The sequence below is a fragment of the Salmo salar genome, chromosome 18 (assembly GCF_965601325.2).
Source record: "Salmo salar chromosome 18, fSalSal1, whole genome shotgun sequence".
NCBI lineage: Eukaryota > Metazoa > Chordata > Actinopteri > Salmoniformes > Salmonidae > Salmo > Salmo salar.
The window spans coordinates 25,644,710-25,671,164 of record NC_138308.1 but is presented as its reverse complement, the minus strand read 5'-3'; the positions used below and the strand labels follow the sequence as shown (position 1 = coordinate 25,671,164).

Here is a 26,455-nt window from a genome sequence, read left to right as displayed (position 1 = left end):
CAGAGTTGGTGTAGTAGGATTCAATCTTAGTCCTGTGTTGACGCTTTGCCTGTTTGATGGTTCGTCTGAGGGCGTAGCGGGATTTCTTATAAGCGTGTGTGTGTGTGTGTGTGTGTGTGTATAGTATGTGTATCTGGCTGGTTAATTATTGAGTTGATGTAAACTGGCAGCTTGATGCGTCCTAAATCAGACAGGTACAAATACGTAGCGTACTGTCAGCCATTAATGAGCAGCATTAGGTTAGATACATGAATGATGAATAAATAGAGGCTGGGAGGGTTTGCACACACTCGTGTTTAGAATGAGGAATGTGCTCAACTTATCCCCTGGCTTCTCCCATTGGCTCTCTGTAGTGGATCGGGTCAAAAGACACAACTTTGTAAATATCGTTCTAGAGCAATTTTTGGGCAAAATCTTGATACATTAAAGCTATGCTGCGCCACCAAGGACATAATTTGAATCATTAAACTGGATCGAGAAATCATTTTTAAGGCTCAAATAATCTTTGTGAAAAGTCGCACCCTAAAGAGACTTCATTTATTATTAGCTGCAATATAATATAATAAAATGTGATGAGATGAGATGCCTTTATTGTCAATTCATATGGTACTTCATCTTGCATAAGCATATCCAATTGTAATGCAACAAAAAACGCTTCAACAAATGCAACCAACACATTGACATATTTCTCTGGCATGATGTTACGTTGTCATGACAGTACAGAATGCAGTACACTTACTTGACTGTTAGGTTGTCTTGGTAATTCAAGATGGCTGTTGTAATTATTGAGAGAATGAATTAAAATAAAGTTGAAGATATACATTAACAGTCTGAATAGAAAACAACAGATAGACAGTATGTGGGGGAGTTGTATACTGGATAACATGTTACAATGACTCATCGACTGAAGACAGAAATAAAGTAAAGAATACACCAACTTTTTTTATCAACACACAGGGCACTACGTAGTTAATCAACAGTATCTTACATACTACTTAAACCTGCATTTTACTATGTAAATCATATAGTTGAATGAATAATTCATTTTTATTTATTACCTGAAAGTGTTTATAGGTCTGTATGGTGCTGTGTCCGTTTTATGTATGACAGTGTCAGTATTGACATTTGTCTCTGCAGTGGCATTTAACAGCCTTTGTTAGACAACGTGGTGGTATATGTGCATGTCTGAGAGGTGTAAAACTTATCTCTCCACATTCCCCTGGGGACCCATAGGAGGAGCCTTGTGACTGGTTGTTATCATTGCCCTGTGAAAGAGGATGCATGATGGGGATAGCAGGACAGACATCGTAACAACATAAGTATAACTGGAAATATAGGCTTCTGGTCTATCCCCAAAACCACCATCTCCCAGATAACCACTGATCAATGTTATGATGCTTTTTCTTTCATGTCACAACCCTTTCTTCTTCAATGCTTTTCTATTCAGCTATATCTCCCCACCCCCCTTACCCTCTCAGCCTCATCCTTCCTTCCTCCTCTCTTTAATTTCAATTCCCTCTTTGTTTCAGAGACATAACTGGGAGGCGCTATGTGAGTCAGTGACAGCTCCTGCATTGTGACTATGCTCTGCCGGTGTTGCTGGTACTAAGATGCAGCCTGTTCTGTTCTGGTAACATGCGACAGTCTGCTAATACTGCAGAGCTTTGCCCAGGATTTGTGCATGCATTCTTCATCTCTCTCTCTGTCTCTCTCTCTGTCTCTCTCTCTGTCTCTCTCCCTCTGCCCCTCCCTCTTTCTCTCTCAGAGGCGGGCAATCTTCCAAATGCTGGCGGAGCTAGCAGGTGCAGCCTCGTTTCTCTCTCTCACTTCCCTTCCTCTCTGTCTCTCTCTCCCTCTCGCTCCACCAGTGTGCACATTCTGCTCAGTCCCTGCTTTTTTCTCTCTCTCTCTCATTTGCACTCCCTCTCTCTCTCTCAGCATCGGCAGCAGCAGGGCAGGGAAGCAGCTGTCTCCCTGATTCGAATACCAGAGCCACCGGTCTGCTGGATCAGCATCCTTGGCTAAAACCACAGGAGGGTCAGGCTGTAAAGCCGAAGAGTCTGTTGTGGAGATCTCTAATCATCCTGAAGCAATCCCTGGAGAGACGAAAAACAGCAAAAACTGCAACAAATCACAACATTGACTGGAAGGCTGCCATTCCTCATAGAGGGACCTGAAGTAGAGGAGCGGGGAGAGGAGTGGTACAGGGTGGTTTTCAACGGCTCCCTCTCTCTTTCTACATCTCCTTTACTGTCTTTTTCTGAGAGGATCCTATCTTCTCTCTCTCTTCTCTTTTTCTCAGTACACGAATGTAGTTGGCGGATAAGGGGCAGGTTTCTAGCTCTTTGCTGCATTAACAAGCAGTGCACAGACACGGCGGGGCAGAGAGCGGACAGCTTGGGGAACCTGAGCTACAGTAGGAGAGGAAGGGGACAACGCATCGCAAACGACAGAAACACCCTTTACTGCCACCATTCACCCATCCTTTTCTCTCTCTATCTCTAAGCTCCAGGGTTGTTTTTTTCTCCTCGTTGCCATCAATGGATTCTGTCTTTTTTCCCACTGGAGAATAGCAAACAACTCATTACTTGGAGTTGGCTTGGTTTTGCTCTAAAACTGAATTTAAAAAAAGCATAAAAAGAGAGTACCTTTGTGGATGTTGTAGAGAGCAGGTGGTCTGAAGAGGGAGCAACAGCGCACCCAGGGCAAATCTCTCTTCTCTCTGACGGGAGGGACAGGTTTCTGTTTCTGGGGCTGAGTAGCTGACTCAGCTAAGGAGAGATAGCTGCAGAAACCCAAGGATCCTGTCTGCCTTGCCTACTTACTGTAGGTGAGGGATTCAGAACAGCCCCTGTAAGTTTTTCTCATCAGCATCGATAACCCAAACGCCCCATCTTGGAATATTGACCGAGGGAATGAGAAAGAGTGTGAAATAAAGAGGGCTATTCTATTCTCCTCTTCATCTATTTTGTCTGGATCGTCCTTGGAGTTGGAAGTCTTGGTCGCTTTTGGGCAGGATTTCAACTGGACTAAAGATCATTCCAAGTTCCAACGCATCTACATTGGCTTTTTCCACCTCTGTTGTGCGTCTCTGAGAGTGTCTGAGTGTGTTTGTTTGTACGTATCTGTATGTGTGTGTCTCTGTGTGTGTGTGTGTGTGTGTGTATGCGTTTGTGAGCATCTTGTTGCGTGTGTTTCCTTCTTGATGTCCAGCATTGTCGACTGCCATTCTGCCTCGTGCTGCCCATGCCCGTCACGCGCCTGGCCCCAAGGTTAACCCTTGCTAAGCCGCGTGCAGGATGAGCGAGAGCTCCGGAGCAGTCACATCCGGGGCGGTGATCCTGGAGGAGTGTCCAGAGGGGAGTGGGGAGCGAGAGCAGGTCCAAGCCCAAGAACCAGGGCGCCTGCGCTGTGGAGGCTGCACCCTGTGGCCCCGCCAGCAGACATGGCTATGTGTTGTCCCTCTGCTCATAGGCTTCATTGGCTTGGGACTAAGCCTGATGCTGCTCAAATGGATTGTGGTGGGCTCTGTTAGGGACTACGTGCCCACAGACCTGGTGGACGCCAAGGGTATAGGACAGGACCCCATGTTTCCCCCCCATCTCTCCAAGCCCAGCGCCTTGCCCAAGAACTCAGACACCACCAGTACCACCACCACGGCAACCATTACTACCTTGGCCAACCCCACCTCAACCACCGTCACGGCAGTGAGGGGCAGAACTCGAACTGTCGTTGCCAACCACCCTGGTGGCACCACTACTACAGCCAGGGTGGGTGGTGCATCAGGCAGCCAGGTTACACCTCGCAGCACCACACAGCGCCAAGGCAACTCTGGGGGTGGAGGACCACAAGGCCCCCTTATTACCACAACCACTGTCGCACCAGTCGCCGCCTCCACTTTTACCACCTCCAGCCCTAAACCTTCTAACCCCACTGTGCTGCACGACTCCACACAAATGTGGACCCACGAGCACACCACGGGGAGGCCTGCCTCCACTCCCACATGGACCCATGTGAACCGAAAAACACGTGAGTCACCACTATCTGTAATTACTGCTTGGTTTGAGAAGAAGCTATGGTACTGACTAGTCACTATTTCTTTCTAATTTGCGATTAACTCTTTTTTGAATCAAGACATTTAAATACTTCCAGACATTGGCTGGTTTTGTGTTGCAAATCTAGAAAAAAAGTCAAATGTGCCTTGGTTGGGTGATTTACCATTAGTTTTTATTTATTTATATATATATATATATATATATATATATATATATATATATATATATATATATATATATATATATATATATATATATATATATATATTGGAATGAGATGTTGAACGTATGTGGACACCTGCCCATCGCTCATCTCATTCCAAAATCATGGGCATTAATATGGAGTTGGTCCCACTCTTCTGGGAAGGCCTTCCATTAGATGTTGGAACATTGCTGCGGGGACTTGCTTCCATTCAGCCACAAGAGCATTAGTGAGGTCGGGCACTGATGTTGGGCGATTAGGCCTGGCTCGCAGTCGGCATTCCAATTCATCCCAAAGGTGTTCGATGGGGTTGAGGTCACGGCTAAGCGCAGGCCAGTCAAGTTCTTCCACACCAATCTCGACAAACCATTTCTGTATAGACCTCAGTTTGTGCACGGGGGCATTGTCATGCTGAAACAGGAAAGGGCCTTCCCCAAACTGTTGCCACTAAGTTGGAATCACAGAATCGTCTATAGTGTTATTGTATGCTGTAGTGTTAAGATTTCCCTTCACTGGAACTAAGTGCCTGGAATGAAAATCAGCCCCAGATCATTATTCCTTTTCCACCAAACTTTACAGTTGGTACTATTCATTGGAGCTGGTAGCGTTCTCCTGCATCCGCCAAACCCAGATTCGTCCATCGGACTGCCAGATTGTGAAGTGTGATTCACTGCTCCAGAGTCCAATGGTGGCGAGCTTTACACCACTCCAGCCGATGCTTGGCATTGCGCATGGTGATCTTAGGCTTGTGTGCGGCTGCTCGGCCATGGAAACCCATTTCATGAAGCTCCCGACAAACAGTTATTGTGCTGACGTTGCATCCAGATGCAGTTTGGAACTTGGTAGTGAGTGTTGCAACCGAGGACAGATGATGTATACACGCTACGCGCTTCAGCACTCGATGGTCCTGTTCTGTGAGCTTGTGTGGCCTACCACTTCGCGGCTGCCTGTTGTTGCTCCTAGACATTTCCACTTCACAATTACAGCACTTACAGTTGACCGAGGAAGCTCAAGCATGGCAGAAATTTGATGAAATTACTTGTTGGAACTGTGGAACCCCTTCAAATTGGTGGATTTGGTTATTTCATCCACACCCTTTGCTGACAGGTGTATAACAATGAGCACACAGCCATTCAGCCTCTTTTTGAATTAAGACAATAAAAACCTGTGTGATAGAATCCTGAGTTGTTGTATAATGTGCAGTTTCCAATGTGAAATTAAAAAAAGTCTAAAGTTCTTTATGGATGAAAGGCGGGGATAGTGATGTTGGTTGTGGTTGTGGCTGGTAACTCCCCTTATGGAAGGGTAAAAGCTGCAGGAATAAATTATCCAGTGTGATGGATTGATCTAATGAGAGGTTCTTGCATCATTTTGCTTTCCGGGAAGATTACTGTCAGCATCCTCACTGGATTCCATATTCTCTTTTAAGAAATGTATGTTCAACAAATTTCCACGTGGAGTTGATGAACATCTGTCAGTGTAGCTAGCTACAGTAGCATGCTAACCTTATCTAGCTAGCTAGCAAGCTGTCTTGCCAACCTTATCTAGCTAGCTAATAATATCTGTTGTTGCTGTTTTTTTTAACTACATCATATTCAAATGATTAGCTAGCTGGCTCTATGGCTGGTTCTGGAGCTAATGTACCTGGATCTGGAGCTGGATTTGTCGTAAGCATTGATTTATGGAAAACTTTGCCACTGATGGAAACCACTGGCCTATCTTTGACTTATCTCCAAAGTTTTGGCATCTTCCATAAATTGCAGCTGCGAATCTGCTATAGAAATAGTAAGTTATAGCTCTGGTTATATGGGTAACTTTTGAAAGATAGCTGATATGCATTTTTCTACATTGTAATTTCTACAGTGCAATCTTTGGTAGTTTGCTGGCAGGCTTCGGCTACGGTACAGCAACGTCAATTCACCACATACTCATGGTTCTTACAGGGGAAGTGGCATGATAGTTTACAATTATTTTGCTCATGCATGGCACAAATGACATGTAACTATGTTCCTTGAATTTTCATTTGCGGGTGTCTTTTTATTATCTGGATAGACATTTGTGGTTTTTAGTTAACGTTACACCAATCAAAGCAATGGAATGTGTAGTGAAACAAAACTTTTGTGGTCAAAACCATTCATTTTGGGGTGATTGGGGGGAGCGGGTTTGCAAAATGCTATCATATCACACAATTATACCATTTATAAAATTGTTATATAGGTTTTTTTAATACAGACTAGCTAAAAAATATGTCAAAATTGACAAATTATCCAACGTATTACGATCATTTTCTGGCAGAAAAAGTGAAGGTGAAAAATCATAAGTTTGCACCCCCTATTTTTATTAGCTCCATGGCTCAGGCAGCCAAGTGGACACAAGGCTATTTGGCTCATCTCAGTCACGTAGAGGAATAACTTTGCAGCTGTTTCTGCAATAAACAATGCCATGCTTGTGGGTGGTAACATTCAAATAAAACCCAGGCCTGAAACAAATGTGGGCTGAATATAATTTGAATGTCATTTCATAGGAAACCACCACATTAACACGGATTTGCACATAGACATCTGCCAACTGATATTAACACTTATAGTTTTGTAGAAATGTTTCTGCCTTCTGTAAGGTTAGGAAACATTGCCTTGAGCCTTGAAATTCTCCCTCATGGGGACCAGTACGAAAACGTGTGCATTCACTACTGTGAGTCACTCTGGATAAGAGTTTCTGCTAAATTACTCAAATGTAAATGATGGAGGATAATGAAAGTTCACAAAAGTAAAGGTAGACATATCAATTATATAGTTAGTGTTTTTACTGATCAATTCCGTTACCAAATCGGTATTCGAATTTCTGAAAAATCGGTAATAGGATTTCTGCATTTCAATTGGCTACAATGGGAAGTCATAGCAGTCACAAAACACAGCTGGGTTCTCAAGTTTGGACAGCTCAGTACAGTAAAGTAGAGTTCAGTACTGTACACAGTAGAGCACACTAGGGTTTGTTAAACTTTGAAATCAATGTTTTTTGAATGGGATACATTTTAAGTGAAACATCTGAGCAATTCTGTTACCGTGAAATTGCCCATAGCCTATTTACTAGGGCTGTGACAATACCAGTATCGCAATATTTTTTACTTTACAAAAATATGAAAACACAAAGCCGACCAAACTCTTTGGTCCTTTAAAATCCTGCTGTATGTAAAATATTGTGTGCTACAGCTTTGGAAAATAAATAAATGTGACTCTGGACGACAAACGTAATGAAGTTTCTTTCCAACATTAGTGCTGTTTCTTAAATAAGTGAAATCCACTTTGTGTTTAGTTTCCTTGCAATGGTACTAACGAGTATTATGATACTGGTATCGTCTTGGCCTTACTATCTACTGTATCAAGACTGAATGAATCTGAAAACAACAATGTTATGCTCTCCCAGTTCAATCCACTCTGCTGTCCTAGACTCTGGTCGTTGGATCACCATAGCCTATTGATTTGTGCAGGAGGGATTTTCTTGCAGTGATCAATCAACTTTGTCACGTTGTCTATTATGATCCTTGAATTACACAAAGCAGAGCAATACATCAAATTAGTAATGCATACAAACTCAATTCCCTTGTCTGTCTTCTGATGGTGTCCAAAGTAATCAGAATTTACTAGATTGGAATTAAGTGTACTCTTTGATCATTAGAGTCAGTAAAAATGTTGTATTATTTCATAAGCAAAGAAAACAACAGGAGCCATTCATCACACATTCATTTATTAATTAACCATTTTAAGAATGCCATTTCACGAGCAAGTGCTCCTGAAAACCATTAGGCCCCAGTGATGGATATCCCATGGAAAATGCCACTTTTCCAGCATACTGCAGCAGCCAACTCTAATCCCACTCCCCCCTCCTTCCTATATCCAATCTTCCATCCTCCCACACATTGTTCGCAATTTCAAAAGGGCATATTTTCCTTAACTATCAATTACATTTAGATTTGCTTTAGGTATTTATTGAATTATCCTAATTAATGTACTACCTATCTTTACTGGATTATCCTAATTAATGTACTACCTATCTTATCACACATTCATTCATTTAAACGAAAGGTGCTTACACTGAGACTTTTGTCCTTTACATAATAGATTCTGAATGTGAATGTACTGAACAAAAATATAAATGCAACATGTGAAGTGTTCACCCCATGTTTCATGAGCTGAAATAAAAGATACCAGACATTTCTATACGCACAAAAAGCTTATTTGTCTCACATTTTGTGCACAAATTTGTTTACATTCCTGTTAGTGAGCATTTCTCCTCCTTTGCCAAGATAATCCATCCACCTGACAGGTGTGGCATATCAAGAAGCTGATTAAACAGCATGATCCTTACACATGTGCACCTTGTGCTGGGGACAATAAAAGGACACAATAATCCCACAGATGTCTCAAGTTTTGAGGGAGCGGGCAATTGGCATGCTGACTCCAGCAATGTCCACCAGAGTTGATGCCAGAGAATTGAATGTTAATTTATCCACCATAAGCTGCCTCCAACGTCGTTTTAGAGAATTTGGCAGTACGTCCAACTGGCCTCAAAACAGCAGACCATGTGTAACCACGCCAGCCCAGGACCTCCACATCGTCTGATACCAGCCACCTGGACAGCTGATGAAACTGAGGAGTATTTATGTCTGTAATAAAGCCCTTTTGTGTGGAAAAACTCATTCTGATTGGCTGGGCCTGACTCCCCAGTAGGTGGGCCAGGCTCCCAAATTGGTGGGCCTATGCCCTTCCAGGCCCACCCATGGCTGCGCCCCTGGCCAGTCATGTAAAATCCATAGATTAGGGCATAATGAATGTATTTCTATTGACTGATTTCCTTACATGAACTGTACTGTAACTCATTTAAACCGTTGAAATTGTTGCATGTTGCGTTTATATTTTTGTTCAGTATAAATAAAACTATAAAGAACACAACTAAAGTCAGTGCAGTTCCTACATAAGTCTTTATCTGGTTATTTTCCAGTTCTAGAAGGATGTGCTACCCGCAGAGGGACATGTTTCTATTGACTTGACAAGAGGGTGTGTAAGTGTATATTTGCTAGGATTACTTGTCTACTTGTCGGGCCCAATTACCTCTGCCATTTAGATAGTATATATTCAGGTGGCCTTTCTACAGTGGGGGTAGGTTAAATTTAATACAGTATTATTTCTAACAAAGATATCTAAATATATTTTCAGCAGGATGTGTATCCCTGGAAATAATCAGAGTTCATGTAAACTTGACAGTTTTTAAAACACAGTTTGTCCCAAAAAATTTGACTCTTGGCACAATTTACCCCAGGTATAGGGATACATTTAGCCGTGGGACAGGGTAAATTAAGCTGGCCACAAATGTCTGAACTGAATTAAATATTACCACTACCTTTTTAAAACCATACCTATCTTAATTTCCCAAATGCAATTCAACACAATCACAATAGCTTTTTTGTCTTTTAATAATTTTTAAACATATTTTAACAAAGGCTTAACAACTACCAAACACTTGGTACTTTTTTTTTTTACACTTTTAACATCGGCTCTTGTTACCTCATATACCGGGAATAATGCCTTCCATTACACCTGAGAAGAAAACACTTCAATTTGCTCATCTTGCCATTGGCTCAACTGTTGGCTCAACTTACCCCATGGCGATTGACTCAGTCCCAAGGCAAACATTTTGACTATATTAGCCCACACTGCTATAAGGATACACATTCATGCTAGGTTGAGGACCTCATATTGAAACTTATAGAGACCCAAACTGATGTATAGAACCATCTTAAAAGTATCTACTTTGATGTTGATACAAGCATCATGAAACCTCTAACACAATAAATTAATTTAACTTCTTGAAAATCAGTTTTTTGGATCTAACTTGCTTACCACTTTTTCCATGTGGTATCTTCCTTCACAGACACCCTGAAATGATGACCTCTTCCTAAATATTTGGTCATAAGATACATTTTGTGTATGGTTTCCTAGAAACAAGGGTGGCTTAATTTACCCCTTTGGCTCAACTTACCCCACTCTCCCCTAATACAATTTGAAAGGGATGTTACTTTGTCTCAGGCATTGAATATTGAATCAGGGTGTCAAGCAGCCATGCTTTAGCATCGTTCACTGGCACTATGCTAGATTACTTTTTACTCAAGCCATCCTTAATCCAGATTAATTTCTCATCACTCTGGAGGAGCAGCTAAACAGAATTATGCACCTATCATTAGTCACACCCATGATGCGGTTACAAGCATCCCAGTGATTGGGATTGTATTGATAGACAGTATTCTGTACCGTATAAGACTGGGTAATATGTTCATTGAAATGTTGCGACTTATTAGAATCTATGAATAAGCCATTTTTCATACAATACTCATCAAACAAGTGTGTTGTTTTTCAAGTGAAATACGAACCTGTTAGTTTCACATATACAGTTCCAAGTTCTAATGTCACATGCACAAGTACAGTGAAATGCCTTTCTTGCAAGCCCCAATTAACATAAAAAATAACATCAAGTAGAACAAAAACAAGAAATAAGAAGACCAAGAGAAAGTAAGAAGTTATATACAGGGTCAGTTCCAATAGCATATTTACAATGTGCATGATACTGGAGTGATAGAAATAGATATGTATGGGGGTAAATGATAAACAGAGTAGCAGCACCATAAGTAATGATTATATGTGAGTGTGTGTGTGTATGTCTGTAGAGTCAGTTAAAATGGGTGTTCATGTTATGTGTGTGTTGGAGTGCCAGTGTGCGTGAGTGTGTAGAGTCCTGTGAGTGTGCGCAAAATACAAATAAAATACAATGGTCAACTCAGATAGTCTGTGTAACCATTCTGTTAGCTACTTAGCAGTCTTATGTCTTGGGGATAAAAGCTGTTCAAGAGCCTGTTGGTCTCAGACTTGATGCAGCGGTACCTCTTGACGTGCATAAACCCGAGAGAACAGTCTACGGCTTGGGTGGCTGGAGTCTTTAACAATTATCTGGACCTTCCTTTCACAACTCCTGATATAGAGGTCCTGGATGGCAGGGAGCTCGTCCCTAGTGATGTATTGGGCTGTCCGCACCCCCCTCTGTAGCGCCATGTGATCGAGAGCGGTGCTGTTGCCATACTAAGAAGTGATGCAGCCAGTCAAGATGCTCTCAATGGTGCAGCTGTAGAACTTTTTGAGGATTTGAGGGTCCATGCCAAACCTTTTCAACCTCATGAGGGGGAAGAGGCACTGTCACGCCTTCTTCACAACTGTGCTCGTGGGAATGGAACATTTTAAGTCCTTAGTGATTTGGACACGAGGAACTTGAAGCTCTTGACGAGCTCCACTACAGCCCCATCGATGTGGATGGGGGCTTGCTCACCCACCCCCATTTCCTGTAGTCCACGATTAGCTCCTTGGTCTTACTGGCGTTGAGGGAGAGGTTGTTGTCCCGCCACCACACTGCCAGGTCACTGACCTCCTCCCTCTAAGCTGTCTCATCGTCGCCGGTGATCAGGACTACCACCGTAGTGTCGTGCGTGGCACACGCAGTCGTGGGTGAACAAGGAGTACAGGAAGAGACTAAGCACACACCCCTGTGGAGCCCCCGTGTTGAGTGTCAGCGTGGCGGAGGGGATGTTGCCTACTCTCATCACCTGGGGTTGGCCCGTCAGGAAGTCCAGGATCCAGTTGCAGAGGGAGGTGTTCAGTTCCAGGGTCCTAAGCTTACGCTGTGCTGTAGGTATTCCTCTTATCTACAGTGCCTTCAGAAAGTTTTAACGCCCCTTGACTTTTTCACATTTTGTTGTGTTACTGCCTGAATTTAAAATTGATTAAATTGAGATTTTGTCACTGGCATACACACAATACCCCATAAGGTGAAAGTGGAATTATGTTTATAAATTAATACAAAATGAAAAGCTGAAATGTCTTGAGTAAATAAGTATTCAACCCCTTTGTTATGACAAGTTCAGCAGTAAATATTTGCTTAGCAAGTTACATAATAAGTTGCATGGATAGTGTTTAACATGATTTAACATGACCCAGTCACTACAATGATACAGGTGTCCTTCCAAACAAAGTTGCCGGAGAGGAAAGAAACCGCTCAGGGATTTCACCATGAGGCCAATGGTGACTTTAAAACAGTTACAGCGTTTAATGGCTGTGATAGGAGAAAACTGAGGATAGATCAACAAACCGCTCAGGGATTTCAATGTTGACTTTAAAACAGTTACAGAGGAGAGAACTAAAGATGGATCAACAACATTGTAGTTACTCCGTAATACTAACCTAATTGACAGAGTGAAAATAAGGAAGCCTGACATAATAAAAATATTCCAAAACATGCATCCTGTTTGCAATAAGGCACTAAAGTAAAACTGCAAAAAAACATTGGCAAAGCAATGAACTTTATGTCCTGAATACATAGCGTTACTGTGCAGTATGTTATGGGCTAATCCAACACAACACATCACTGAGTACCACTCTTCATACTGTATTTTCAAGTATGGTGATGGCTGTATCATGTTATGGGTATGCTTGTCATCGGCAAGGACTAGGGAGTTTTTTTTTTGCATAAAAATAAATGGAATAGAGCTAAGCACAGGCAAAATCCTAGAGGAAATCCTGGTTTAGTCTGCTTTCCATCATGCGCTGGGGGACAAATTCACCTTTCAGCAGGACAATAACCTAACACACAGGGCCAAATATACACTGGAGTTGCTTACCAAGATGACATTGAAAGTTCCTGAGTGGCCTACTTACAGTTTGTCTTAAATCAGCTTGAAAATCTATGTCAAGACTTGAAAATGGCTGTCTAGCAATGATCAACAAGCAACTTGACAGAGCTTGAGTCATTTTTTAAAGAATAATGTGCAAATATTGTACAATCCACTTAGAGACCTACCTAGAAAGACTCACAGCTGTAATCGCTGCCAAAGGTGATTCTAACATGACCATGTGCGAATACTTATGTAAATGAGATATTTTGGGATTTAATTTTCAATAAATTTGCTAAATTTGTTAACTTTGTAACTATGGTGTATTGTGCGTTAGATGGGTGAGAAAAAACATATATTTAATCCATTTCGAATTAAGGCTGTGACACAACAAAATGTGGAATAAATCAAGGGGTATAAATACTTTCTGAAGGCACTGTAGGTGGGTGAGAGCAGTGTGAAGAGCAATTGAGATTGCGTCGTCTATGGATCTGTTGGGGCGGTATGCAAATTGGAGTGGATCTAAGGTGTCTGGGATGATAGAGTTGAGATGTGCCATAAACAGCCTTTCAAAGCACTTCATGATCACAGATGTGAGTGCCACAGGGTAGTAGTCATTGTGGCATGACGTCATTTTAAGACATGTGGGGATTACAGACTGGGACAAGGAGAGGTTGAAAATGACAGTAAATATGCCTGCCAGCTGATCTGCGCATACTCTGAGAACACGCCCTGGAATACCTTCCATTAGCCCATGTTTCACTGAGATCATTTACTGTTGTATTCTATTGATTTGACAGTCCGAAGTGGAATCAGAGCCATTTAGGATCTGATGGGGCCTATAAACAAGATTTATTAGGAACTCTTCAATCCTGGTGCCTCTAGTCTAAGATTAAGGTGAGCCCATTCCCATGTTTGGTGGGCCTATTCCCTTTCATGAGGACTTAGGCAATTCAATGTACTGAACCCCATCCAGCTACAGTACAGCGATAGTGAACATTAACCTTTTCAATAAATGACATATTTAAGAGTGTACTGTGCATGCTTGCCTGATTGTGTGTGTGTGTGTGTTTGAATGTGTGTGTATGTGTGTGTGTGTTTGCGTGTGTACCGACAGGGTGGGGATGGGGTGGCCTAGTTGTGACCCAGTTGTGACACCCAGACTAGTGAAAGCTGGGATTCACTGCTCATCCTTGAAATCTGATTGCTTCCCACCTCTAAGAGGATTTATGGGCAGAATTACAATTCTTGGACATGCCCCTTGTTTGGGGTTTGGCGGTCAAATCATCATGTTATGTTTATCAGTATATTCCTAGAATCATGATCCAAAATATTTTGGTCCTTGGTATTAAATATCAATGCAATACCTTGTATTGCAGTGTTCAGAAGGAAATGTTGAAAGAAGGTTTGCATGGGTAAAGTCATTGCCAAAGTCAGAATTTCTGAGATTTTTCCCAGACTGCTTTGCAAAATGTGACACGCTGTGAATTTGAAAATGCACAGAGATTTTGGAATTAGATCAAAGTACATGTTGAATCAAAGCTGGGCCATCAGACATGGCTTCAGTCTAATCTACCATTGAGCTGGTTCATCAGTTAGACTAACAAGATATGATTATTAACTGGTCTGCCTACCTATCTCTATCAGTTATTGATAGTAGGCTATATAGGCCTAGCTCAAGGAGTGTGTAGATGGGTGGGTGCTACACTGGAACAAGAGCACTATGAGTGAGGTGTGGGGACATCATTCAGGGTGACACCAGATGTAACATGAATACAGTGCACTGAGAATGTATTCAGACCACTTAACTATTTCCACATTTTGTTACGTTACAGTCTTATTCTAAAATTTATTAACCTCTTACATCTAGACGTTCCGCTAGCGGAACACCTGCTCCAATATCCAATGATAGGCGTGGCGCGAATTACAAATTCCTCAAAAATACAAAAACTTCAATTTTTCAAACATATGACTATTTTACAGCATTTTAAAGACAAGACTCTCCTTTATCTAACCACACTGTCCGATTTCAAAAAGGCTTTACAGCGAAAGCAAAACATTAGATTATGTCAGCAGAGTACCCAGCCAGAAATAATCATACACCCATTTTTCAAGCTAGCATATAATGTCACAATAAACAAAACCACAGCTAAATGCAGCACTAACCTTTGATGATCTTCATCAGATGACACGCCTAGGACATTATGTTATACAATACATGCATGTTTTGTTCAATCAAGTTCATATTTATATCAAAAAACAGCTTTTTACATTAGCATGTGACGTTCAGAACTAGCATACCCCCCGCAAACTTCCGGTGAATTTACTAAATTACTCACGATAAACGTTCACAAAAAACATAACAATTATTTTAAGAATTATAGATACAGAACTCCTCTATGCACTCGCTATGTCCGATTTTAAAATAACTTTTCGGTGAAAGCACATTTTGCAATATTCTGAGTAGATAGCCCAGCCATCACGGCTAGCTAATTTGACACCCACCAAGTTTAGCCCTGACCAAACTCCGATTTACTATTAGAAAAGTTTGATTACCTTTGATGTTCTTCGTCAGAATGCACTCCCAGGACTGCTACTTCAATAACAAATGTTGGTTTGGTCCCAAATAATCCATTGTTATATCCAAATAGCGGCGTTTTGTTCGTGCGTTCAAGACACTATCCGAAGTGTAAATAAGGGTCACGAGCACGACGCATTTCGTGACAAAAAGTTTTCTAAAAATTCCATTACCGTACTTCGAAGCATGTCAACCGCTGTTTAAAATCAATTTTTATGCCATTTTTCTCGTAAAAAAGCAATAATATTCCGACCGGGAAAGCGTGTTTACATACAAAGAGAGAGGAAATAAAAGCATGGGATCCCCTCGTGCACGAGCCTGAGTCTCATTGTACTGTGACCGGCCACTATCCAAACGCGCTACTGTTTTTCAACCAGGGCCTGCAAAGCCACGATTCAGCTTTTTGCCGCCTTCTGAGAGCCCATGGGAGCCGTAGGAAGTGTCACGTAACAGCAGAGATCCCCTGCTTTGGATAGAGATAATCAAGAAGGCCAAGAAATGGTCAGACAGGGTACTTCCTGTACAGAATCTTCTCAGGTTTTGGCCTGCCAAATGAGTTCTGTTATACTCACAGACACCATATAAACAGTTTAAGAAACTTTGGAGTGTTTTCTATCCAAAGCTAATAATTATATGCATATTCTAGTTTCTGGGCAGGAGTAATAATCCGATTAAATCGGGTACGTTTTTTATCCAGCCGTGAAAATACTGCCCCATAGCCATAACAGGTTAAATTGTTTTTTTCCCTCATCAATCTACACACAATACATTTTTATGCAAATGTGTTAAAAATAAAAAGCTGAAATATCACATTTACATAAGTATACAGACCCTTTACTCAGTACTTTGTGGAATCACCTTTGACAGCGATTACAGCCTCGAGTCTTTTTGCGTATGACGCTACAAGCTTGGCACACCTGTATTTGGGGAGTTTCTTCCATTCTTCTCTGCAGATCCTCTCAAGCTCTGTCAGGTTGGATGAGGAGCTTTGTGCACAGCTATTTTCAGGTCTCGCCGGAGATGTTTTATTGGGTTCAAGTCCGGGCTCTGACTGGGCCACTCAAGGACATTGAGACTTGTCCAAAAGCCACTCCTGCATTGTCTTGGATGTGTGCTTAGTGTCATTGTCCTGTTGGACAATTCACCCCAGTCTGAGGTCCTGAGCGCTGTGGAAACAGTTTTCTCTGGAGACGGTTTTCATCAACGATCTCTCTGTAATTTGCTCCGTTCATCTTTCCCTCGATCCTGACTTGTCTCCCAGTCCCTGCCACTGAAAAAAATCCCCACTGCATGACGCTGCCACCACCATGATTTTTGCTGAGGAGTGGATTCCGTCTGGCCACTCTACCATAAAGGCCTGATTGGTGGAGTCCTGCAGAGATGGTTGTCCTTCTGGAAGGTTCTCCCATCTCCACAGAGGAACTCTAGAGCTCTGTCAGAGTGACCATCGGGTTCTTGGTCACCTCCCTGACCAAGGCCCTTCTCCCCCTATTGCTCAGTTTGGCCAGGTGGCCAGCTTTAGGAAGAGTCTTGGTGGTTCCAAACTTCTTCTATTTAAGAATGATAGAGGCCACTGTGTTCTTGGGGACCTTCAATGCTGCAGACATTTTTTGGTACTCTTCCCCAGATCTGCTCTCGACACAATCCTGTCTCAGAGCTCTACAGACAATTCCTTCGACCTCATGGCTTAGTTTTTGCTCTGACATACACTGGCAACTGTGGGACCTTATATACAGTAGACAGGTGTGTACCTTTCCAAATCATGTCCAATCAATTGAATTTACCACAGGTGGACTCCAACCAAGTTGTAGAAACATCTCAAGAATGACCAATGGAAACAGCAAAGGGTCAGAATACATACCGTATGTAAATAAGAATTAGTTTTTCACTGACTTGCCTAGTTAAATAAAGGTTAAATAAAATAAAATAAATTAAAGACAAAATAAGGTATTATTTTATTATTAATACATTTGCAAAATGTTCTAAAAGCCAGTTTTTGCTTTGTCATTACGTGGTATTGTGTGTAGATTGATGAGAATGATATATTTTTTCATCAATTTTATAATAAAGCAGTAATGTAACAAAATGTGGGAAAAGTCAAGGGGTCTGAATACTTTCCGAATGCACTGTATGTGATGCTATGATGGTGAAGTAAACATTGGACATTTACATCGGCAATAACGTTATCAGACTCCCTTATTCACCCACACTTTACATGGCGACAGAAGTGGTGAAACAGCACAGGGACTGCACCGCATCGACCAACTGGTTTTCAAGGAAAATATCGCAGACAGCTAAATAAAGTTTGAAAAGGAATGGCGTATATACTGCCAAGTATATTCAATTACTGTATTTTAGATTTGCTCAATCACCAAGTCTTGAAAATGGCTCCCCAGTAACAGTCATGATGGCAAATCAAATGGCTATTCACATGATGTATCATTACTAGTCTAGCAGGGGTTATCAGAAAGCTGTTTTGGATTTACATTTCAATCAATTTGAATATTTCTGACCCTGCATCTCTAACAGAATGCAGAAATACATTCTCATGCATTGCCATTAGATTGAATTCCTCTCTGAAGCTTTCGCAATAAAGCCTCATGTTACTTTGATTTATCCTGGTGAAATGTCCTAAGGAGGGAAGAGCCTTTAAATATTTATGTGCAGAAAAGGAAACATGTTCAATATGTAGAGGAAAATGTGAATAATTGACGATGCCCTATGACAAACTCAAAACAAGAGTGAAACATGGCTTATGCTTCATGAATCGAATAGAAGAGATACGGAGATAAGCTAGAGATACAGGATGACACATGGTAAAATACTAATTGTCGGAGAGTTGACAAGGTGTGTTCTTAAGACTTTTCACCAGGAGATGCTCCATTACTTCTTGAAAAGCGGGGCAACCCTGGGTAGCCTAAACTGAACATAGAAACGACCTCCCTCAGTACAGTAACATGTCTAGCAAACCCATTTGTCCCAACGGTGACGGAGTACAAAGTGGCTGAATGCTAGAGATGTATCCTTTTTATCAGAGGGGCTTTTGATAATGAATTCAGTTTTAAGCAGGCCTGAGATGAGGTTCCTTAGATGTCTATGGCGGTGAGATGTGAGATCAGTTTATATATTTTGGATTGGCTTTCAGACCCCAGCTCCACTTGTCCTCCAGAGACGGATTGCCACTTTACTCAGAACAGGGACGACACAGAAGTGTTTAGTCCTTGCTGATGACAGTATAAGGACTTGCATTAATAGTTACCTACAGCAAACTGGCTTGAACTGATTCAATAAGTGATGCAATGAAAATATGAGCACTTGCCACTTGCCACCTGTCACTTCGAACTTTGCAGAACGAAACAATTTGTCTAGCATTCCTGGAATGATGAAATTCCTTGAGCCACCAAACCTCATATTCTTCTTGGGCAGCAGATGTCTGGTTTGAACTCCAGTTCCAATATCGATCACCATAAAAAAAAGCCTTGCTATACACAGGAATGACAGGGATATTTATGAGTTATTGTCCTATTATCTACAGCAGGCGTTATTAATAATGAAATGCTTGTGTTTGCGGTGTAGTAGTTCATGTGATTTGGTTGAGCAGCCCATCATTAAATATGATAGATACAGTATAATCTATATATAATGGGTATCATGCTTCTATAGAGATGGTATAGGGTTTGTCAGAATGTGTAGAATGGAGGCTTGCCTTAGGAGCTTGTCTTCATTATCAGCATATCGGTCTATGTCACAGCTGCTCTCAGCCAAAATATGCCTTCCACTGAATCATCATGGGCAGTATAACACAGTATAACACATGTGCTATTTTGTAGATATTTTGTTGTCTGACATTTCCCTCATCCTGCAATTCAATTGTTCTTATGAATGACGACACCCAGGAAAGGTAATGTACTGATGTTCCACTAGACCTATCAATATTCACAGAAATGTAGCATGTACAGTAAATTCCTTAATATGTTCTCTAATGTGTTGTACACATAAATTAATTGAAATTGATTTAAGCTTGAAAAGGAGTGATTATCATTTTGCCAACTCTCCCTCTCCCTTGTGCCTCTCTTTCTATATCCTCTTGCAAGTAAGCTGCAAACCGTTTATTAACATTAGTGAGCAAACAAACGTCACAGCGCTTTGATTTTAGCCACGGTCAGTAGCTGGGGCTGTGGTTTGTAGCCTATTATTCTGTAGCAGCTTCAAAGGAGCTGAGCAGTGTGACAAATGCGGGCCATAAACCTCCAGCAGCTTGGCAGGACGGCCGGTGGACGCTGGCCAAGATCAGACCAGAGAAATAGCCTACTGAGGAGGAGGAAGAATTCTCTGGTGGCAGGCAGACCTTACCCCAAAACACACCCCAACGGGAACACACAAGCCTAGGTAGAGCTCATCAAGGCAAAACATGGTACAGTATGTTCTGTCCATTCTGGCTGATTATCTTAATGGCTGATAACCATCCTGGCTGATAACCATGCTGCTAAATACAGAATACAGCTGCTACCTCCATTGTTTAACCTACAAAGAGGGGATTATTTCATTGATTCAAGTCAAAGGCAAGTCCATTTACGGTCTGCATTGATTCAGTATCTCCCTCAAGGTCAATTTCGGATTAAATTCAGTTTCCTTTGATTCCACCACTGAGTAGAATGTCACCTGACTGGAGAAATTGCTTCAGTGCTGAGCTTGCTCTACTTTGTTCTCAATCCCATTGAGTGTTGGTGCACGTGTATGCGAGTGTGCACGGTGTGTGCACGGAATGTTTTCGCATGGTGCACGAGAGAGTAAGTGTGCACATTTGAATGATCACTAATTAGCGATGTATTTGCGTTGCCATGGCAGTCTTCTGGAGGTTGACTCTCTTCCCCCTTCTGTTTCCCCACTAATATGGTTCTCCCCTGGGATTTCTTCTCTAACGAACAAAAATATAAACACAACATGCAACAATTTCAAAGATTTTACTGAGTGATAATTCATGTGAGGAAATCAGTCAATTGAAATAAATTAATTAGGCCCTCATCTATGGATTTCATACGACTGGGAATACAGATATGCATCTATTGGTCAAAGATTTTTTTTTATTAAAAAGTAGGGGCGTGGATCAGAAAACCAGTCAGTATCTGGTATGATCACCGTTTGCCTCATGCAACACGACACATCTCCTTTGCATAGAGTTGATCAAGCTGTTGATTGTGGCCTGTGGAATGTTGTGGCACTTCAATGGGTCTCAGGATCTTGTCACAGTATCTCTGTGCATTCAAATTGCCATTGATAAAATGCATTTGTGTTTGTTGTCCATAGCTTGTGCCAGCCCATACCATAACCCCACTGCCACCATGGGGCACTCTGTTCACAATTTTGACATCAGCAAACCGCTCGTCCTTACACCGCCATACACGTGGTATGCGGTTGTGAGACTGGTTGGACGTTACTGCCAAATTCTCTAAAATGACATTGGAGGCTGGTTATGGTAGAGAAATTAACATTCAATTCCCTGGCAACAGATCTGCATGCTCCCTCAAAACTTGAGACATCTGTGACATTGTGTTGTGTGTCAAAACGGCACGTTTTTTTGTGGCTTTTTATTGTCTCCAGCACAAGGTTCACCTGTGTAATGTTCATGTTGTTTAATTAGCTTCTTGATATGCCACACCTCTCAGGTGGATGGATTATCTTGGCAAAGGAGAAATGCTCTCTAACAGGGATGTAAACAAATTTGTGCACAACATTTTTAAGAAATATGGGTTTTGTGCATATGGAAAATGTCAGTTTTTTTTACATTTCAGCTCATGAAACATGGGACCAACACTTTACATGTTGCGTTTATATTTTTGTTCAGTGTATTTTAAATCTGTATTCCCATTCTCCCTGTTTCCCAATCATCATCATCTTCCATGGACACCATATGTTCTCAATGTGTAATAACATACCCTGAGCTATTGAGAATCATCGTTAAATGTGTTTGGTACCAATCATTTAAATGTTTTATTTCAACCATGCAGATTCAATTGCTGTTATCACAAAGATACATATATTCCATTAACTGAGTGTGCATGTGCCTGAGTGCCTGCATGCTTGTTTGTGTGAGTGTAGGTGCATACCAGAGGAGGCTGGTGACGGGAGTACGGCTCATAATAATGAATGGAATGATGCTACAGTATCAAACACATGGAAGGGGTTTGATGTGTTTGATACCATTCCATTTTTTCCATTCCAGCCATTACTATGAGCCCGTCCTCCCCACTTGAAGTGAGACCAGCCACCACTGCTGCATACACATCTTTGGGTGTGTGTTCATATACATTATGTGAGTCATCTGAGGAACAGAAGGGCCATCTTGTGTCCCGCATGAGATATCGATTCCAGTATTATTTTGCCTTTTTTCCTCTCAGCAGTTTAGCAGAGCCCTGTGTTCATGCGTAGGCTCTGATTATCTAGGTGCAGAGCGTTTGGCTGCTGTTATTTTTAGCTTTTAAGATCCGTTTGAGCTGGCATGCTTTGGGGGCCTGGTTTTCTGGCACAGGGCTCCTTTCCTTCATCTCTACCACACATCTCCCTTTCTGTCAGCCAAAACCCATTAAGACAGTCCTGATCAGAAAACTGGGTTGATAAGTGCAAATCATTTCTTAATTGTTATTTCTGCAAGACATTTTTGATATCAGTGTATTGAGCTGATTCAAAAGTATGTTAAACGGTTGGTATGTCAGCGACCAGTCTGGGCCTCATATACACACCCATTCCACTCTTGGTGTCATTGAAATGGCTGATGTAAAATTTCACAGAAGGGCAATGCAACCTTGATGGAACCCCCCAATCGACGACAAAGAGAGAGATACACACCAAATGCTTAAGTGCAATGCTCTGCTACACAGTAGGGCTCCGGGCCCTGCCCTTGGGTAGTCTGTTACATGGCTTTACTCTCTAATCATGACATGGAACAACCCGCTCAGAGTGTGCCAGGGTACTCTCACAGAGTGCAACGTTAGGCTATCAACACTTCCCCTTTCTGTCCCCTCCATGCTTATTACGGTGGCACACGTCTCAGAGAGACACTCTGAGACGTATGGAAGAGTGACTCTACACAGCCGCTGAGAGGAGAGGCAGAGTCATCCATCTACACTGGACACTATCGCTTCATCGTCCCTTCCACAGCCTACTCAATGCATCTACATTTATATTGGCCCTGCTTCGAGAAATCCACCAGAAGGCGTTTAGATTGAAGGTGATGTATAGTGGATGTGTGCTGTAGGGTAGGATAGGAAGAAGTATGGTCAGCTTTTTGGTAGCTACTGCATTGAGGAACGAGGTGCCAGTCTGATGTGCTTGGTTTACGCTGAGATGAACATGTCGGTGATGAAGCTGTCAGAGGCCTGTCCGCCACCTGTCAATAGTGAATGATGGCTCTCTGTTTCTCTAGCTTAGGAGCGGGTATACAGGCAGACTTTAGGCTCTGTTCAATCAAATCCGCTTTTGTCAATTTTTCAATTTGAGCTTAATTATTTTCTATATAGCCTACACTTTCTCGTTCTGAACTTCTAACACCAGTGGGACGGGTGTGGCTTCCTGACAATAATCACAAGAGCAGCTGCTTACCGATTTAACGGCTCCAACGCAGTTCCACCTCCTACACCACCAAAACATCACCTATGCGGCTGTCGGCTTTCGCCTGTTAACGCTTGATCTGATTGAATCTAGGCCTTAGTGGAGGACGCTGAGACAAGGAGTCATGGCGGCAGTTTAGTATGAAGTACTGTACCGCTATCTTTCACCAATATACTAGGGCTGTACTTGGCAGTTCTCATGTTTCACATTCTATTCTTTTTTAATGCGTAATCACAAGTAAGATATTGCTGACCCTGTTTTAGAGTCAGGTCAAGGTAGCTGTGGGCCAATTGTGGTGTGATCTCAGCAGGTGTGAAGACAGCTCTGCCTATTGAGCCCCACAGAGGAGGTGTTGTAATACCCATAAAACCTAGTGGTCAAACAGGGAAATGGTTCCAATTGTTTTTCTTGAAAAAGAAAGGAGAGCCACACACTAGAAGCTCAGATGCAATAATTTAATAACCGAATAACCAACGTTTCGACAGACAAGCTGTCTTCATCAGGGTATAATTGTTTTTCTAACATTCATTTTTCCCATAGGAGAATTTAGAAACACTTAAAATAAGTGCTGTTTCGGGTAGGCTTACCCTGGCATGACGTTTTGATAAACATGTAAATCTCTTTCGGCCAAGTTAACTTTTATCAGTATTTTCGGCTGTATTTACTCTAGACTCAAAAATGATAATTAGCATCAAAGTAGACATGCAAAACTACAAGTCCCTGTAAGCTCCTGCACATCATCTCTAGCTGACACCTTCGCTAACAGGTATTGTGTCAATTTAAAACTTGCACAAGACAGTTCACAGAATTGTCAATTTAAAGAAATGTTGCCAATTTATTCTTTACTGCATTTACCTAACATCAGATAGTTAATCCACATTCTTATCTTTACCTCGATTTGGCAGTCTCGTCCAGATTATCATGGCATTTGTAGTTATTTATGATAGCCACATTAGCAGTTAATTAGCGTTTCATTTTGGGGGGTAAATATAGGCGAATATATTGATAAAAGTCACCTCATCCTAGAGGGATTTACACTGTTATCAAAACTTTGTGCCACGGTAAGCCTACACGAAATACAGCCTTTATTTGAAGTGTTTCTAAAATCACCTATTGGAAAAATGAATGGTGGAAAAACTATTGGAACCATTTCACTGTTTGACCGCTAGGTTTTATGGGTATTATGACTCATACTGTGGTACAAGCCAGTTTGAATTATATATCAAATGTTCCGGGCACAGCTTGGACAAATACCTTTTTTCACATTTGATAACGCCCTGTTAACAATTGATATTACGCTTGCGAAGAGTGGCATTGTACAGGCGAGCTGTCTAAAATATAAGTGAGAGCATTGCAGGCAAGTGACGGAGCAATAGCAATTGTGTCATGGCAGATGTGAATTACAACCCTGGCACTCTCTGCTGTTATGTGCTATTAAAGCGCATCAGAGCGCACATAAAGGTTACATACTACACACTTTATTCAAAATGGTGGCTGTGCAGATAAAGTACTGCTGAGAGAGACGGAGAGCATTTTAGATCTAATTATTTTGTGTGCTATGTGTGTGTGCCCCTATTTTATATGTTTAAATTGTTGGCTGTTATTTTCAGAGGGTGGTGTTTCATACAGTGGAAGGGAAACGAGGAAGGAGCAGCGATAGAGGAAAGGGACCTTGTTGGCCTCACCCTTCTACTGAACGTGGATGACACATCCCTCGTATTAGAGACAACTGCCATTAATGCACAGGCTTGGGTCTCTATGGGATTAATGGGATTTAGACTCTTTTGCCCTCTTTATCTCTGCCGCTCTCTCTCTCTTTCTCCCGGTCTCTCTCTGTCCTGCTCTCTTTCTATATATATATATATATATATATATATATATATATATATATATATATATATATATATCTTTCTCTCACTCTCTGTCTCTATCTCTCTCTGTCAACACACAGGATTGCGTCAGAAAATCTACTCATTCTCTCAAGCTAAATCCACATAATGGTATTGGGAGTTTATCAGTCTCTAAACTCCCTCCCCTATAACATCTGTCACTCTGTCACGGAACTCTGTCCCCCCTTCTGTCAATCATCCCCCATTCCCAGAGTAGTGGTACTCTCTCTACCACTCTGTCAGTAAGTAAGATGGGCTTCCACAGTCTCTGTGTAGTTGACTTGCCTCCCTCTCTACTCTAGTCTATCACTGAATAGTGGGTTTCTCTCCCTTACCTTAACTGTTCTATCCTGAACTATCACTGTACAGTGGACTTTGTAATGGACTTCTCTCCCCACTGTCCCTCTGGGTACTGGATTTTTCTCCTCTGCCATTAGAATTCAGGGCAAATGCCATCCATTTCTGGAACCTTCTCACCCTCATTAATGCGGCCGGACCTTCAGGCGTCCAGATCTAAACACATATTAACCTTTAGCGAAATGCGTTCTTCCAAACCTCCAATTTGCTGCGCTTTTCCACATCCATTCAGCGCCAGATAGAATTATTTTGGGATTTTGGGCGGTGTGATGTATGGCCCTGCATACAGGCCTAGCCGAGGCAGTTATTGCTCCTTTGTGACAGAGATGAAAAACTGCTCAGGTTGTGCCCATATCTCAGGACCAACACATTAATAAATAATGAGTTTACAATGATATATGGGTGTACAGGTGTGCATAATGGGAAGGCTCTCATTGGGTTTAGGATGTGGCTTACCGTGTGCTTTTGTCTGGGTTCACGCTCATAAACCACTCTAATTACTATGTAAATGCTATAAAGACTTTATATTTATTTTTGCTATGTTGTAAATTACACTTGTTGTACCGTCCAAATTGCTTACACATAGTAGTTTACCTCTTTAACTGACTGGAGATCAGTGGACCTATCTGCATCTCCGTCCTCCATTTTGAGGGTATTGTGCGCCATGTGGCTGGACCTGTTCACACAGACAGCTAATATTTGTCTTTGATCCCTGCAGGACATCTTGCAGTTCTGATGCATCATGCATTCAAATGGACTTGCTCCAACTAGGCAACTATCACATCATGTAGATATTTTTTACTGAAGTCTTTAAAAAAATGTTTTACTTAACTAGTCAGTTATGAACAAATTCTTATTTACAATGACAGCCTAGGAACAGTGGGTTAACTGCCTTGTTCAGGGGCAGAATGACAGATTTTTACCCTGTCAGCTTGGGGATTTGATCTAGCAACCTTTCTGTTACTGGCCCATTGCTCTAACCACTAGACTACCTACCACTCTTAAGTGTTGACTGGCTTTGGTTATGTGTCTTTGCTACAAAGAATACCCTACATCCAA

At 41.8% G+C, this 26,455-nt stretch overlaps 1 protein-coding gene across 2 annotated transcripts in view; it reads left to right on the top strand.

The window, feature by feature from the left end:
• Positions 1-1,621: 1,621 nt before the first annotated feature.
• Positions 1,622-26,455, top strand: part of nrg3a (neuregulin 3a) — a 394,622-nt gene continuing 369,788 nt past the window's right edge. For both annotated transcript variants that reach the window (XM_014154879.3, XM_014154878.3), the window contains exon 1: positions 1,622-4,029. In XM_014154879.3, the coding sequence (XP_014010354.3) occupies positions 3,300-4,029 (730 nt within the window). In that variant the 5' untranslated portion in view covers positions 1,622-3,299. The remainder of the gene's footprint in view (positions 4,030-26,455) is intronic.